Here is a 14,950-nt window from a genome sequence, read left to right on the forward strand (position 1 = left end):
AACTTTTTCAATAAAAATAAAAAGAAACTTTTTTCAAGTTCTGTAAACTTTTACAAATTACAGTTTTTGTTAAGTTTTTAATGTAAATATTCGACAGATATTAATTTTGGCTATGTATTTTGTATTGTAATTAGTTGATACTTGCTTTCATATTAGTGTACATTTATTTAAAACATTCTTATTTTTACAAAAACTAGCAAAGTCCTGCGCGCTACGCGCGCTCAGTTTTTTGTTGCCCGATTCGTTACTTGATCTCTAAAACTTTACTTAAAATTTTACAATCCTTTCTTTAAAAAGTGTCACGGGAAAAGTAAAGCCGCTGAAAATGCTAAATTCAAATTTCTGATTCAGAATGATTTGAAAATAATGATTTTATTGTTATAATTGAAATTATATTTTAAATTTTGGCGCCATTTAACACAGATGTCGCTTCATAACCAATAAACCATGGCAACCAATCAGAATCACGTATTAAATGCTTCAAAACATAGACCATCACTTTTTTTAGATGGGATATGCTCGATCAATAGTGATAAATTGTTTCATGACTAATTCTCATTATTAGATACTATTTTATCACAAGCCTAGCCTAGTGCTAGTCTTTAAACGGAATATCTTCCAAAATTAGCGTTAAAGATTTTCGGCTTTAAATGTTGTTGACTTACGTTTCATTCGAACGAGAAATGCTTTAATTCTTGAATCTGACAAGTTGTGCGTCATTACATTGTCTTTTCATTTGCAATTTCAAATACTGACCTGATCATTTCTAAATTTCCATTTGGTTGCCTATACCTAAGCGATGTATGTTAGTTCAGCAAATGATAGAAATTGTATAAAATTTATATTTTTAATAATAAACTAGTACATGTTTTTAAATAACATAACTGTAAATAACATAAATAATAAAATTAGATTTTATGCCTATTTAATTGCAATTGTAGTTGTATTTGTTTGTCTTTTTGTTGCAATTTTAGTGAAGAAAATGTTAAGCTTACACACTCTTTATTTATAGTGGATTGTGTACTACAAATAGTTTACTTGTATTCAGATGTCCTTTTTTCTCATAGTAATTGAATAAGTAAACTTCATTGCCGCATTTGAAAGCATTGTATTCAATAATTATTTGCTGTTTTGCACGTATAAAAAAGGTCGAATTAAGTAATAAGTCTTTAGCTCTTACAAAATTTTTTTATTTTTATATCAAGAGTGATTTTTTTATAAATCGCTTATCTAATTAATATAAGGCTTTTCATAAACGTATATTGGACGATAAATTATATTTGCAATATGTCAATTCTTGTACGAAAGAATTTACACTTGTAAATATGAGAATCCTTCGACATGAACGCCATACTGTTCGTAAAGACCTCGAACAAAGTCTCCAGCTTCCTTTTTTTCGGAGTTTTCGTCTATAGCTTCGATTTCTGTGGGATCTTCCTCAACCTACGAAAGTATTATTATGAAAAACTATTCGATTTACGAAATACTGTTTTATAATCTCATTTATGAAATTTTAACTTTTTGAACACGATCTTTGAAAGTATTAACTTACCTCATTTGTGGCTGAAACAACGTAAGAAACTTCAATAAGTTTTTCTTCAGTTCCCAAGATTTCGTCCAATTTTTCTAAATACTTGCTGACGGGGGGCAATGTTATATTGGTATTCACAGAATTATTGTAGTGCCTGGTAGAATTTTTAAGTCCCCAACAAATCAACAGTCCATGTAATCCATTCTTTTTTCTTCTTTCCAAAATCTCTTGGACAAATTCATCTTGCAGACTGTCGTTGCTCTTAATTTGACCAAATTTCTTAATTGAAGTCAAGCTTCCAGCATTTGCTACTGCAGAACACACAACGAACAACCGCAGCTCTGGGCATGTAGATCTTGATTCTTCGTCAGCCGTCCTTGTGGTCAGTATCAGCGAGTCTTTCGAACCTGAAGAGTTTACATCCGTTCGTCGTAAATCAAAAATGCCATCGACTGGCCCGAGAGATGAAGCTCCTTTAAATAAGCCTTTGATAGTCTGCTGTTGTGAGAGATCAAGCTGTTTATGCAAAACGATTTGCACACCGTAGGTTTGCCAAAGTGCCAAACGCAGATTTTTGTATCCATTGTCGTTATTTAAAGATGAACCGATGACAACACGTTTTGCACCTCGTGTGACTAACCAATCTATCAATTCCAAACCAAAGTCTGTTAAACCTTCGATAATTAAGTACGATTTTTGGCTCGAGCACAATATTCGCGGTAGAGCCGGAGCTTCATTTTTGTTTGAACCTTCTGGTTGTACCTTGACTATAATCTAAAAAAAGATTAAGATATTTAGTTATAATCTACCGCGGTTGGTTAAACAAAAAAAAAAAAAAAAAAACAAGGCAATTAGTGCATTATAAGTCGAGTTTACCTTTCCTAGTTGTGTATTATTCAGACAATTGTTAAAGGCTTCGTTTAGCGATTCCCGCTTGTAGATATTTCTCGCTAGCGGCTTAACAATACCAGAGTTGATTCCGTCTTTCAACATATTTGATAAAGAAATTTTCGTCGCAGAGTCTGCCAGTATTATCCGTTTGGGCACAACTGAATATAAACTGATTTCTTTCAAAAAGATTTCCATTCCAATGGTTTCGTGAATTGTACTTTCATTCAAATCGCTGATTAATACAACACGAGCCTGACGTTTTGATATTGTGAAAAATACTTCTAATTTCTTGACTTTGCAGTTATTGCAAATGACAACATCAACACCTTGGCCATTAGTCTTGAGAAGAACGTCGTCTCGGTAGGTATCACCGACTATTTTGATTAATCGATTTTCCGGAATGCTAGGAACTGTTGCCTTCAACAACTTCTTTTCAGCTTCTGTTTCATAACTCACAAAGACGTCACATTTTTTCTGAACTGCCAAATTTAAAACTGCTAGACCAAAACCAGTGCATGGATTAACAACCATAACTTTTTCTCCTGTTTTCACTTCCGCTTTAACTATTAGAGCCGAATATGCTACAAGATATGAAAGAGGAACAGTTGCTGCGTCTTCAAAGCTCCAAGATTTTGGCACTGCCCACGTCCAGCTTGCGTCAGCACTAACGAAGTTCGACATCGAGTTTCCTAGAGTTACTCCCATCACTCTGTTGCCATTGGAATCTAATCCGGAAAATTCAAGACCTAAACTTGAGCGGACAATTCTATTTTTTCCAATCAATTCAGATGGTTCGGCATAGAAACTTTTGTTTGCTATGAGAACATCTTGAGGATTCAATGCTGCATATTCGACCTTCACGATATTGTTGACGTCTTCAATACCGGCACCTTCAGTCCATCTCACATTGGTTGGGTCGTGCGAATGAATCGGATTCGCATTCCAACTTTTGCATGGCTTTGGAGATAGGGCGATTTTTGTATGACGGAGTGTAGTCCAAACTTTTTCAGGCGTTAGAATATTGACCAGTAAGTCTGATTCTAATTGCTTCTTGAGTAATGGGTCACTAAATCCATTGTTGGACACATTGGAATCTTGAACATCAAAGTATCTTACTCTTTTCAAATTAACTGATTCCTCCAATTGATCTAAAAATTTAGTGATGCTTGCACTACTTTCTGATTTATTGAGGACGACAATGCGTTCGTTTTCAGACGAAAGTCTTATGTTATTAATTTTACTGATGGTGTCTTCAATATTTCTAGAAGCATTGATGACTTGGACATTCTTAAACGATTGCTTCTTACGGCACAGCAGTAAAGTTTCCGTGAAGTGTTTATGAATTAAAATGACAGTGAGTCCTGCAGCTTCGACTGATTTTACATATTCATCCTCTTGATTACTAGGCACAAATGCTAAGAAGAATTTACCTCTTCCCAATTTTTCAGCTATTTCAGTTAAGTCATAATCTTTAAGGTTGTCCATTATTACAGTCAAAGCTTTGTTGAACGTAGCTTCTTCGTAAGCTATGGTATTGATGTCATACAAAGAGGCTTCAGGTATATCGTAAAGAGCCGAATTGAATTTGTCATGTTTATGCGAATCCTTGCTTTCAATCAATTGAAGCCTCAGTATTTTTGCAACAAAAGTATTTTCTAGAATCAATTGTAGAATCACGCGTAAACTAGTAGCCAGTGACAATGAAGACTTTACCACATTTGGAACGAGAGTATGAACATCGGTGGTTATTCTGTTTTGTTCTAAATTCTTTGGAAGCACAGCAAATTTGAGGCCTTGAATTTCTAATCCTCCAACAGATACATAATTCAATTTCTTGTTCGTCATAGCATGGATATCTGTAACAGGCACTTTACATAGCAAAACTGGGCTATTCTTACATAATTTCAGTAGTGCAGTGAAATGATGACTTACCTTTTGAAGTCTTAGCCGCCGTTTCTTGCTTTGTCTTATCAATGACAATCTTTCGAATTAACAATGGTAGCTGCACACGTCGAGAATCATCACCAAAGGTATAAAGTTGTAAAGCATTATCGATAAACGTTACCCAGTTATCGTTCCATCTGATTAAACCATCGGCTCCATCAAGCGATGATTCAAGTACACTCTTGAATTCTCCTGAGTATTGGTATCCACGCATTTCCATTTCATTGTAAAAATCTCTTTGACTTATTTTGTACTTCTCACTTGCCAAATGCTTCGTATTTTTGTCATCGAGACGCTCTTGGCTTGGAGCTTTAGTTTCTCGTATTGTACCAGACATGACTAAAGTATCGGATTCAATAACTTCGAACTTTCCGGTTCCTAAAATTTGAATTATAAAAAATAATATTTCAACCTTTTATTGATAGTACAACGATGCAAATATACTAGCCTTTAGGAAGCATGACAATGAAGTTCAATATTTCATTATCAGGAACTGGCACAGTCAGTTTGTGAATTTTTATCTCATCAAATACAATGTCGTTTGATGTTTGCGTATCGAAGCTCTTGAAAATTTCCCAAGCCTGAACTAAACACAGTGAAACAGGAAGAACTACTTTTCCATCGACAACATTTCCTCGAAGATACTTATATTCTTCGTCATTCAAGTTTATTTCTACTGTCCTCTCTCCTTCCTTTACTTCATCCACTGGTGTGTAGAAGTTAACCAGCCTGAATGCAATGCAAATTTTCGAAAATCGTTTGATGTAACTAATAAAAATAAAGGTGTATACTCACCAGTCAGTATCGTGATCCCACTTGACAAGAGAAGATATTGAAGGCGTTCCTCTACCAACTGGGTACTGTACCTTCGGATACAGATTAGAAACTTGTGGATGTAATCCTGCATTGTACAGTTTACCCAATCCAGTTAACAGAACTTCCAAATTATCTGAATGCCCTCTTCTTGTCAGTGCAATGTTGACACAACTTTCAGGTAAGGATCTCTTCAAGATGGCTTGTAACAATCCGTGTGGTGCAATTTCAACACAAATTGCATGTGGTGGGATCAATCGAGAAGTTTCGTCAAATAGAACAGGACTCAACAAGTTGTTTGTGTGGTATTCAGCTGAGCTCAGACGAGCCTTCATAGAGTTCCATTCTGCTTTGGGGACCGAAGAGCTCACCCACTTGGAACTTCGAGGATTAGGATTTGGAATAACCTTTTGCAATCGCTCCAGAAGCTTAGGACCGGCGGGTGCAATATACCTGCTGTGGTAAGCGATGTTACTACAAGGAACCTCCCTTGCAAAGATTCCATTCGCCTAAAAATAACGTTGCCTTAGAACAACTGCTCTGATGAATTCATATTTTAAAAATTGCATTTAAGAAAGATTACCGTCAAACTAGCAACAAACGACTTCATGGACTCTGCAGGTCCACTAATCGTAGAGCTTTCAGGTCCATTGTGGCAAGCGACGTCGATGTCCGGAGAGCACAACGGCTTTATATCTTCGTAGCCAAGACCTACGGCTGCCATCGAACCTTTCTCCAACTTTGTCTCGGTAGATGCCAAACCTCGAGACAGAGCTGCCATTATCATTTGCTCGGCAGAGAAGCATCCATCGGCGTAAGCACATCCAAGTTCACCGACCGAGTGACCAATGATGAAGTCTGGTTCAAGACCAACGGACCTCAGAACGTCTACCAAACCGATCTGAAATTAATTTTCATTTTGTGATCACAACCAAATATTTATGAATTTTTTAAGTTATTGAATGAGAATGTCACCTGTATAGCAGCTATTCCAACGAAGGAGTTGATGATCAGATCGAATGTTTTTGGGTCTTTGTCGGTTATAATTTTGAAGATATCGAATCCGTGTGGTTTCAAAACAGCGTCGCACTTTCTTATAGCGGCTTCGAACACTGGTAACTTTAGCAAGGTCTCACCTTAAAAGAATTATAAAGAATTTTTTTATAAATTATTTTTTTCTCTGACAGAGGGTAACGTACACTTTTAATCAACATTGACCAGTCAATCGCTCCGCCGAAAATAAACTCACTTTATACTTACCCATTCCAACCCATTGCGATCCCATTCCAGAGAAGATCCACCAGACCTGGCGTTTTTCCCCGGCGATAAAGAGGATTTCTTGTTTCTTCTCTTCTGGTGGAGCAACTCCCTTTGCCGGTACTATCGCGTACCCACGGTACAGATGAGCATCGATTTCGCTTTGAAAAATGTCGTAAAACATTTGCAACAGTTCTACATCAAGAGGCCTAGTCTGCATCTATAAACTCAATTCGACATTAGAAGTTGTTCATTTTATATCTATAAAAAGCGATCCTAAAGTGTACTTTTTGCATTAATTGCAGTATACTTGTCTTTGGCTTGCAAACGTATTACTACGAACCGCACACTTACTCGAAAGAAATCAACTTGCCACCTTTTCGGTGTATACGCAATATACTATTTTTGATACTAAATGAATAACTGTCTAGATAAACATTATACTCACAAAGTTCAAAAGTGAGGAGATCGACTCTTCCGTACGACCCGAGACGATAACAAGTCGGGGAAGATCGTCATCGGGTACGCCGTTGTTCTTTTTCTCGATTTTAGACGGCTTGAGAAGAGCGTTCAGGAAAACGCCACTGATCGCCGTCGTATTTACGGAATAATATTCTCCGCTCCATGGAGTCACCTCTGTAGGAATGCGTATCCTACCCTCTTTCAAGCCAGGGACCTTTGAGTTGGGCTTATCGTAATGTAAATTAGGCGGAATCTGCCCAGTCTCTGATGCCACTATCATCTGAAAAAAATAACGATTTCTCCTTAGATTCTTTGTCTTCTCCCTAGAAATACTATTTTACTGGTATTCAGCGTATTTTTTTCATTTTACATCATAATGTTCTTATGCAAATACAAGCGTGAAATTTTTAATTAAAAAATTAACTATTCTTCTTCTCTTTAAAAAATGATGGCCTTTGTTGTGAAGCATTTAATACGTGATTCTGATTGGTTGCTGGTTGGTTGCCTAGGCAAAACGAGATCAGAACCGCTTTAAATTCATAACCCTCAAAACAGTCATAACTCATAACCCTGGTAGAAATGTTTGAGGTGTTTAAAATGAAATGTGGAAACCTTGATAACAGATAAAATATATGTAATATAACTAGCAAGAAATTTTAGTAAAAATTAATCATTACCAAGAGTGTGTAGTCGACTTTAACTGAAAAACTTCTGATTATTACTCCGACACTGATGTGAATGCAAACTCATGCTATACGACTAAATAATTATCATGAGTGTTGTAGTCGAACTCAAAAATATTTCAGTTAACGTTGATTCAACTTTAAATATCTTTCCATAATCACAAAATAAATCTATATGCAAAATATAAGCTCTCTAGACCTGTTAGTTTTCGAATGATAAAAAATGGAAAAACAGGTATCGGTCTCAAAATCTCTCACAACTGTTAAAAGTCAAACTTCTAATTAATGCCTTGACAAAAAAGCTAAAATACTTATCACTTTCTTTATGTAAAAATATACCAGAAGTACAATGTGCTAGAGATGGTAGTTTCTGTGTAACTGTCTACAAGCAAAATTTGATACGCTAAATTAAAAAATTCATATGGACCTTGATGTGAAAATATGAATGAAAACAGTTAAATCATAATCATGTAGGTTGCATGTTTTCTAGGTAGCATAGCAAGTATCTGTGTATAATTTCAGTTGTATGGCTTTTTTATAAAGCAAATAAATGGCATGTAATGATAGACAAACCCACTGACTCTTATACTGAACTTTTCTTCAAATTCACTACTTAAACCAATGACGACGAGATTTAGCATTATTAATATATTTTTTTTAAATAGTTTTGAGGGATTTAGTAACATGTTACACACTTATGGTGAATTTTCTACCAGTGTTATTAGACAGAGATAGAATCAAGTAACTATAAAATTAAAATTAACGCTACTTTACCTTAATAATACCATTGATGGTGTTTGCAGAAATGGCGTCACCGACGGAGCTCTTGACGGAGCCGACGAGAATAGGCTTTTCTCGTTTTCCGTACACCGCATCGATGGCATTGAGCTCATCGGCATCCATATCGTTGATACCAACGCCACTGGCCTCGACGAAACCGACGTCCTTAGGGCTGACTCCGCTCTCATTCAACAATTCGTTCATTAGCTCGGCCTGAGGCTCGGACTTGGGGTACATGACGTTGTTGATTTTGTGACACGGTACGTGCATACTGCGAACGTTCACCACCTCGTGGTAGATTCGCCTGGCGTCGGATTCCCGCTGCAGGAAGAGCACAGCTATGCCGTCGCTACGAGTCATGCCGTCGCCGCTGTCGTCGAAGCTTCTTGTGTAGCCGTCGGCTGACAGGAGGCCTGCTCGAGGAAAGAATATAAAGGTAATTATCATTCGTATTTTTTCTTTTTCTTTTTGATTAATTTTGAACAAAAAAATTAAAATTTGAAAAAGCGCAAAGCTACCGATTAAATTTACAAAAGTTTAATTTTCAAGTTTCAATTATATGAATATGAATACGTGAGCATTGTTCTTTGCAAGTGGTAAGTGCAGCAAATGACTGTGATGTAATAATTAAGCTGATCGTAATATTTGTATTCGCTTTGCTTTAATACGGATTTATGCTGATGTTCAATTTAAAAATTAACGCTGAAACAATTTTTGTAATGGTAATGGACTTGGAAATTTGCACACAATATATGTTAGTCGAGCTTTAATTAAATACTCTTCAGTGCTCTGAAAAGAGCAATTTAGCGTTCTGCTGCTCGCGGAAACTTTCTTATTTGAAAAAAGAAACTAATTTCAGCTTTTGATACTTTCCTATAAAAATCAATAATGTATCGGCATTCGCCAATTTTGTAATATCTAAAATCAGGCAATTTCTATTTTACGACAACATAAAGCATATTCTCTTAAATCTACTTTGTATGCATTCCAAATTTTCTCTACATCTTAAGCTTTTATGAAAATTATTAGGTGCTACGCGTGCTTGCCACCTGACGTACGAATATTTAACTAGCACATTAGTTACGAATGTATGAAGTTCGACGAGAGTAAATAGAATCATTATGCATTCGGAATGCTCAGAGCTCTGAAAATGTAAAGAAAGAATACTTGCCTAAAGCTTTCAGCTGGTAAGAGATGTGTGGATGCAGGGACAAAATGCCGCCGGCAACGATCGCGCCGTCGCAATGACCTGCCTTAATAGAATGATAAGCGCGCTCCAGAGCCGAACCAGAGCCGGCGCATGCACTATCCATGTTCACACTTGGCCCGTTCAAGCCGAGAAAGAATGAGATGCGATTCGGGATCATGGCTTTGCTGCTGCCCATAATACCGAAACCGTCTTGCTGTAAAAATTAATATTAATTTGTTAGGTTCGTTTCTTTGGCTTTAAGATAAAAGTAGAAATAAGTTGTAGTTACAATACTGCAATGAAATATACTTTTACATTCATTTGGCGAAAATTTGATGCGTAATACAGCCCTTACGAAAATTACGAATATGGGTAAGATATGTCGAAATTTAGACGTTTTCTTTTACTTTTATCACAGTTGCTACATTTTATTATTTTTTCTTGCGTTACTTTACATTTTAACTTACGACTTGCCCCCAATTGCAATTATTTACATAAATATTAAACATTTTTAATATTTAGATACTCTACCTGTACTTTGTGATGAAACACGGTCTTTTCCGATTCCGACAGATTTGTAGCCGTGAACACGGCGATATTTGCTCCTTTCAAACTTCGAGGATTTATACCAGCGTCCATAATTGCCTCGAAACTATGTTCCAGCAGTAATCTCGATACAGGGTCCATGATAGCGGTGAGTCTGGTGTGGACTCCGAAAAAGACCCGATCGAATTTTGCAATGTTGCTACACACGCCTAATCGTTGTGGTATTTTCGGTGAATCTGATAAAAGAAAGTACATACGCATTTAGGTCATAAGAAAATTATGACGTTATAATAATCAAGTTTATACTTGAACTGAGCTCTTGGAAAAGTTTTCTAAATATAATGTTAGAGAAAAACTTGATAACTCGTTAAAGTACGTGATTTATGCAATATTCCGAAACAGTAGGAATGTGCAATGTTTTGTGCAGGATTGCGATCAATAAATGACGCAAATGCAAATTATTTTCATGGTATGCAAAACTCGCGTTTCCTGTCTATTCTGTTGGTTCTTCACAGTAGTTGTTTTGTGCTGAATTTGAGTCGGTTAGCAAAATTTTCATCATTTTCAGTTTTTTAATCGTAAACGTATTTTCACGGGCGCTATTTTCTAGCATCAATATAGCGTCAAAAGGAATCGCGGGAAATTTGAAAGAGGAAATGTCCAAGTCACAAATGTCTTTAGTTTGCGTTGAGAAATACGTAATTCTTGTAAATTTCGGATAGCTTAGTCGAGATTTAGCTGCTTTACCTCTGAAAGTCAGTTTAACTTAAAAAATGTATAAAACATTGAATTTTCTCTCTCAAACATATGTGAGATTCGAGACTTTGATTTTCCTGTTTTAATCTCACAAACGTATACTTATACAAAATATATAGAAAAAGTAGACTCTGGATGAAAGCAAAATATGTGTGTATAACTTTAACGATGGATTGACTTTTTCTATATATAATGTTAGACATGGAATAATTTAATGACCTGTTCAACTTTCTCAAAGCACTAACCAACGCTATTTGCAATTTAGAATCAGGAGCTTCATCAAGATGTATTAAATAGTTGGAATGCATATTACTTGCTTTTATATTCTTATTATTTTTTTTTTTTCAACAACGCACGTTCTATAATAATCATATTTTCATTGATTCAAAACTATTTTACAAAATTTACATCTTTCCAGCCTTAAATAAAAAAGATTATATTTAAAAATCGTATTAGAAAATTTTCGTAAGCTTTGTTAATTATTTTGTAATTATTACGACATAAGTGGCACAAGTGGCCCTTCGCGGCTCCGTGAAAGGAAATTTCAAGCTCAAAAACATAATTCTACGCAAACTCGCAACTTTTGCAGAACTAAAGGCATAGATAATACACATATATTCATACCGATGTCCCATCTACCATGATTGGCAGTGACGCAGTCGACTTTGTTCAGCAGATTCTTCTGAAACTCGGTTACATTTTCGGATTTTGGAAAACGTCCAGCAATACCGGATATCACAACCTTGTGCTCCGGCTTATTAGCGTCGAAACCCATCTTCCTCGAGACTAATATTCTTCCTGGATGAAATAAAACAAAAACTACAACAGATTATACTAAAATACTATATGACACTCTTCGGTCGGGGTCGTAGGGCTACGGGTACCGAACGTCTGCGTCCCGTGGTAGAGAATAGACTGATAGAAAGTCCACAATGAAATTCATCAATTTCGTAGGCGAATTTCTTTACGAAGAATGGGGGAGGGAATTATACGAGTCCATTAAGTAAGAGCACGTATATGTTTACCTCCTGTTTGTCGTCAGGCGCTCGATTTTTTGCCTTACCAATCAGATACTGTGTTAGCGCAGGTTAACGCTTCCATTCTGTAACCAGACCACGGCGAGATTCATATAGATCGGTGTGTGTGTATATATATATATATATATATATATATATATATATATATATATATATATATACACACACCGATCTATATATAATATAATTTAAAAAGTTGCCGAAAAAGTCGCAGTTTTATCCGTTAATTTTTTATAGTAATTATGGGTTGCATATAGGTTTAGCTCGTTCCTTTACGGATACTATAGTTTCTTTACTGAAAAACGGTCGCGAGTAGCGAAATTAACTTGCTTGAAATTATGCTCTATAATGAAATCCGTGTAAGATTTTCAAAATACACCTCTAATATTCAGCTCGTGCCAACCATAATAGTTTAATGCATATTTTTGAAGTGTAACCCGCCTACCTGCCAAATTTAAAAAGATTTCTAGCAAAGGACCCTTATAAACCATAAAATGTAACCCGAATACTCATTTCTCAAGTCCAGCATCATCCATCAAAAATCGTCCCTATTCCCAAAACCCATGCTCTCCTCGAATTCAAATTCCTCAGAACGTCAGACACACCGAGCGCGATAAATTGACGGCAACGATAGCAACCAATATGAATAAAAGTGCACAACGCGCTAATTTTTCTCACGACGCACGCACTAGACGTACGGAAGGAAAAATTCATGGAATACATCTGAATCTATGATGAATCTTGTCGCTCGTCATCGCGTGCGCACGACACATCGCGGCAGTTACTTACACCTCGTGCTTATCTCACAAAAGCTCCTTCTTGCAGGACCGAAAATAATCGGTACCTACAGGAGCCGCTCACAGAGAGCATCGGAGCACACGAATCAGCTCTCAGACATACGCATTAAGTCCCCGGAAAGACGGGCGCGACGATCGCGAGGATCAGAGAAAAAATAAAGGGAAAAAGAAGCTAACGGTACTGATAAGCGGGGCGCCGCGCGCTGCGGTGATGGGTTTGTTAGGTCCAGTTTTTTCGGATTAGGAGGACTGCGCGCATTCCTCCCCCTCGTCGTTGGCTTTTTTTCTCGCTTTCTCTCTACCGCTTTCGGCGATATATCCTTGCAAGCGCGCATTTTTTGCATCGGCGCTCGGTTCCGCAAACGCTGCGCGAGCTCGGCTGTGTTATCGAGGAGAGATAAGACCGGGAGACGACACGCGGTGGAGCCGGCAGAGAGAAAGAGAGAGAGAGAGAGAGAGAGAGAGAGAGAGAGAAAGAGAGAGAGAGAGTTAATGCCGAATTCCTGAAATGACCGGGTTTCGCGGGAGACAGAACAGTGCACGTTGTTTGTGAAAAAAAAATTTTTTGGCAGTCGAGACGTCCGTAATTCATTATATCGATTTTGTTATAAAATTATTAAGAATGTCTGCGTTGGAATGTAGGGTGACTTCGCTGTTTATTTCCTTTTTTCCTTGACCAGGATTTGTAACCTTTCGATACTTAAAATCAATTGAATTGGGAGACACGTGAAACTGCTATGCTAGTTCTCTTCAAGCCCGAACAATGCAATTTTGCATGCGCGCGTCTCACGTTAAGCATTCAGAATTTATAGCTGTAAATAAGTTACAATTTTTTTCACTCCACTCTTTGAAAGTCTGCCGTTGAGCATTTGACTTTGTCGTCCCGAAAATTTCATAGGAACAAATTCTGCTATAATAAAACCACTGTATTTAAGCTTTGAAAAAACGCAAGTGAATTCCGATTCATATATTTTGTTTATTACTTATTATAAATTTTCATCGTAGTAAGATCAAATGATACGTTCGTAAAATAGCAACCTTTTTACATTTACAATAAATTTTCCTCGTGCACTAGACCTATGTTTAGATCTGCCGTGCCGTGACTAAGTTTGAAGGGTAACGAACTTGCACATTTATGTGCATAAATCTAAATTTAAAGTCAATGCTCTTATAAATAACGAGTTCACGCAGACAATAAGATTTTGTTGACACGTAAACTATTAAATTCTAATCGGGTCTGCCGATTACTACTACAGTCAATCGAGCTTAACCTGTATAAACGATCGTTGTCTATTTTACTATTAATACTCTGCAGTATAGTGTGTACTAAATGATGATACGACGGATTATTACAACGACGATAAAAATAATGTCAAATTTTGCAGTAATTTGGAAAAATCCACAGAAATGGCTGATCAATACTGCTTCATTAATATTCGAATATCTTTCGAGTCAAGGAAAAACGAGTTTATCGCATTATTATGCGACTTGCATATCCTATTTTATCGTTCACGAAATTTGAAATACTTCGACTGGTTCGTATTCGTTATTCCTAATGTAGCAATCTATACTTTCAATTCACAAGCCTAATCCACCAATCGCCTATATGCTACATAATAAGCAACTGCACTACATTTCAAACCTTAATTACAGAACAAAAATATTCCACCTGATGACCGCCTCCACACCACCTGATACCCGATCGAGGTCCGATTGAACGAACCGCGTGCGTCCAAAATTTATTGTAACGAATTCGTCCCGAACCGTCTCGTGTGTGTAATGCCCCGTCAGTATACCTATAACCATCTTACATTCACTTCCCAATGACACTTGTTCAACCTCAAATTCATTTGAGTGCCCTCGCACACTTCTTTGACTAACAAATGACAGCGATCGTCGCATTGCGCAAATTTCCGAGCTGTTCTGAATTTGCTCGTACTCGAATGACGAGCTCTCTTATGCATGCGTATACACAGGAAAATTCGATGGAATTCGCAAACCTCATAATTACAATACACGAGTAGCCGCCATTCGTTTGGAAAAGAATGCTGGCGCCAATATAGAAGCCAACGAACTTGGGCCGCCGGATCTTTGAGAATCTCGCGGCGATAGCAGGAGAATGCAGTCCGGAGGCGACGGCCGCCGCGAATGCTTGTATATTGACTTGTAAGCACGGAAATACGAGCCGCTGCACGAGGAGGCACATCGCCGGCAACTACATCGGTTGGTGCGCCTCAATTTTCGGGGATCGTTTGGAGGCTTGA

The 14,950-nt window shown here is 37.1% G+C and overlaps 1 protein-coding gene across 1 annotated transcript; it reads right to left on the reverse strand.

Moving 5' to 3' along the window:
- Positions 1–1,311: 1,311 nt before the first annotated feature.
- Positions 1,312–11,627, reverse strand: LOC103316303 (fatty acid synthase-like). Its single transcript, XM_032600655.1, has 14 exons — positions 11,477–11,627; positions 10,082–10,332; positions 9,529–9,764; positions 8,356–8,875; positions 6,885–7,178; positions 6,440–6,656; positions 6,155–6,315; positions 5,763–6,080; positions 5,162–5,688; positions 4,815–5,095; positions 4,483–4,744; positions 2,408–4,403; positions 1,553–2,305; positions 1,312–1,443 (listed from the first exon to the last, which is right to left on the reverse strand). The coding sequence occupies exons 1-14, from the start codon at positions 11,625–11,627 to the stop codon at positions 1,312–1,314; spliced, it is 6,099 nt and encodes a 2,032-aa protein (XP_032456546.1).
- Between the last annotated feature and the right edge of the window lie 3,323 nt (positions 11,628–14,950).

This window comes from Nasonia vitripennis, chromosome 5, assembly GCF_009193385.2.
Source record: "Nasonia vitripennis strain AsymCx chromosome 5, Nvit_psr_1.1, whole genome shotgun sequence".
NCBI classification, from domain to species: domain Eukaryota; kingdom Metazoa; phylum Arthropoda; class Insecta; order Hymenoptera; family Pteromalidae; genus Nasonia; species Nasonia vitripennis.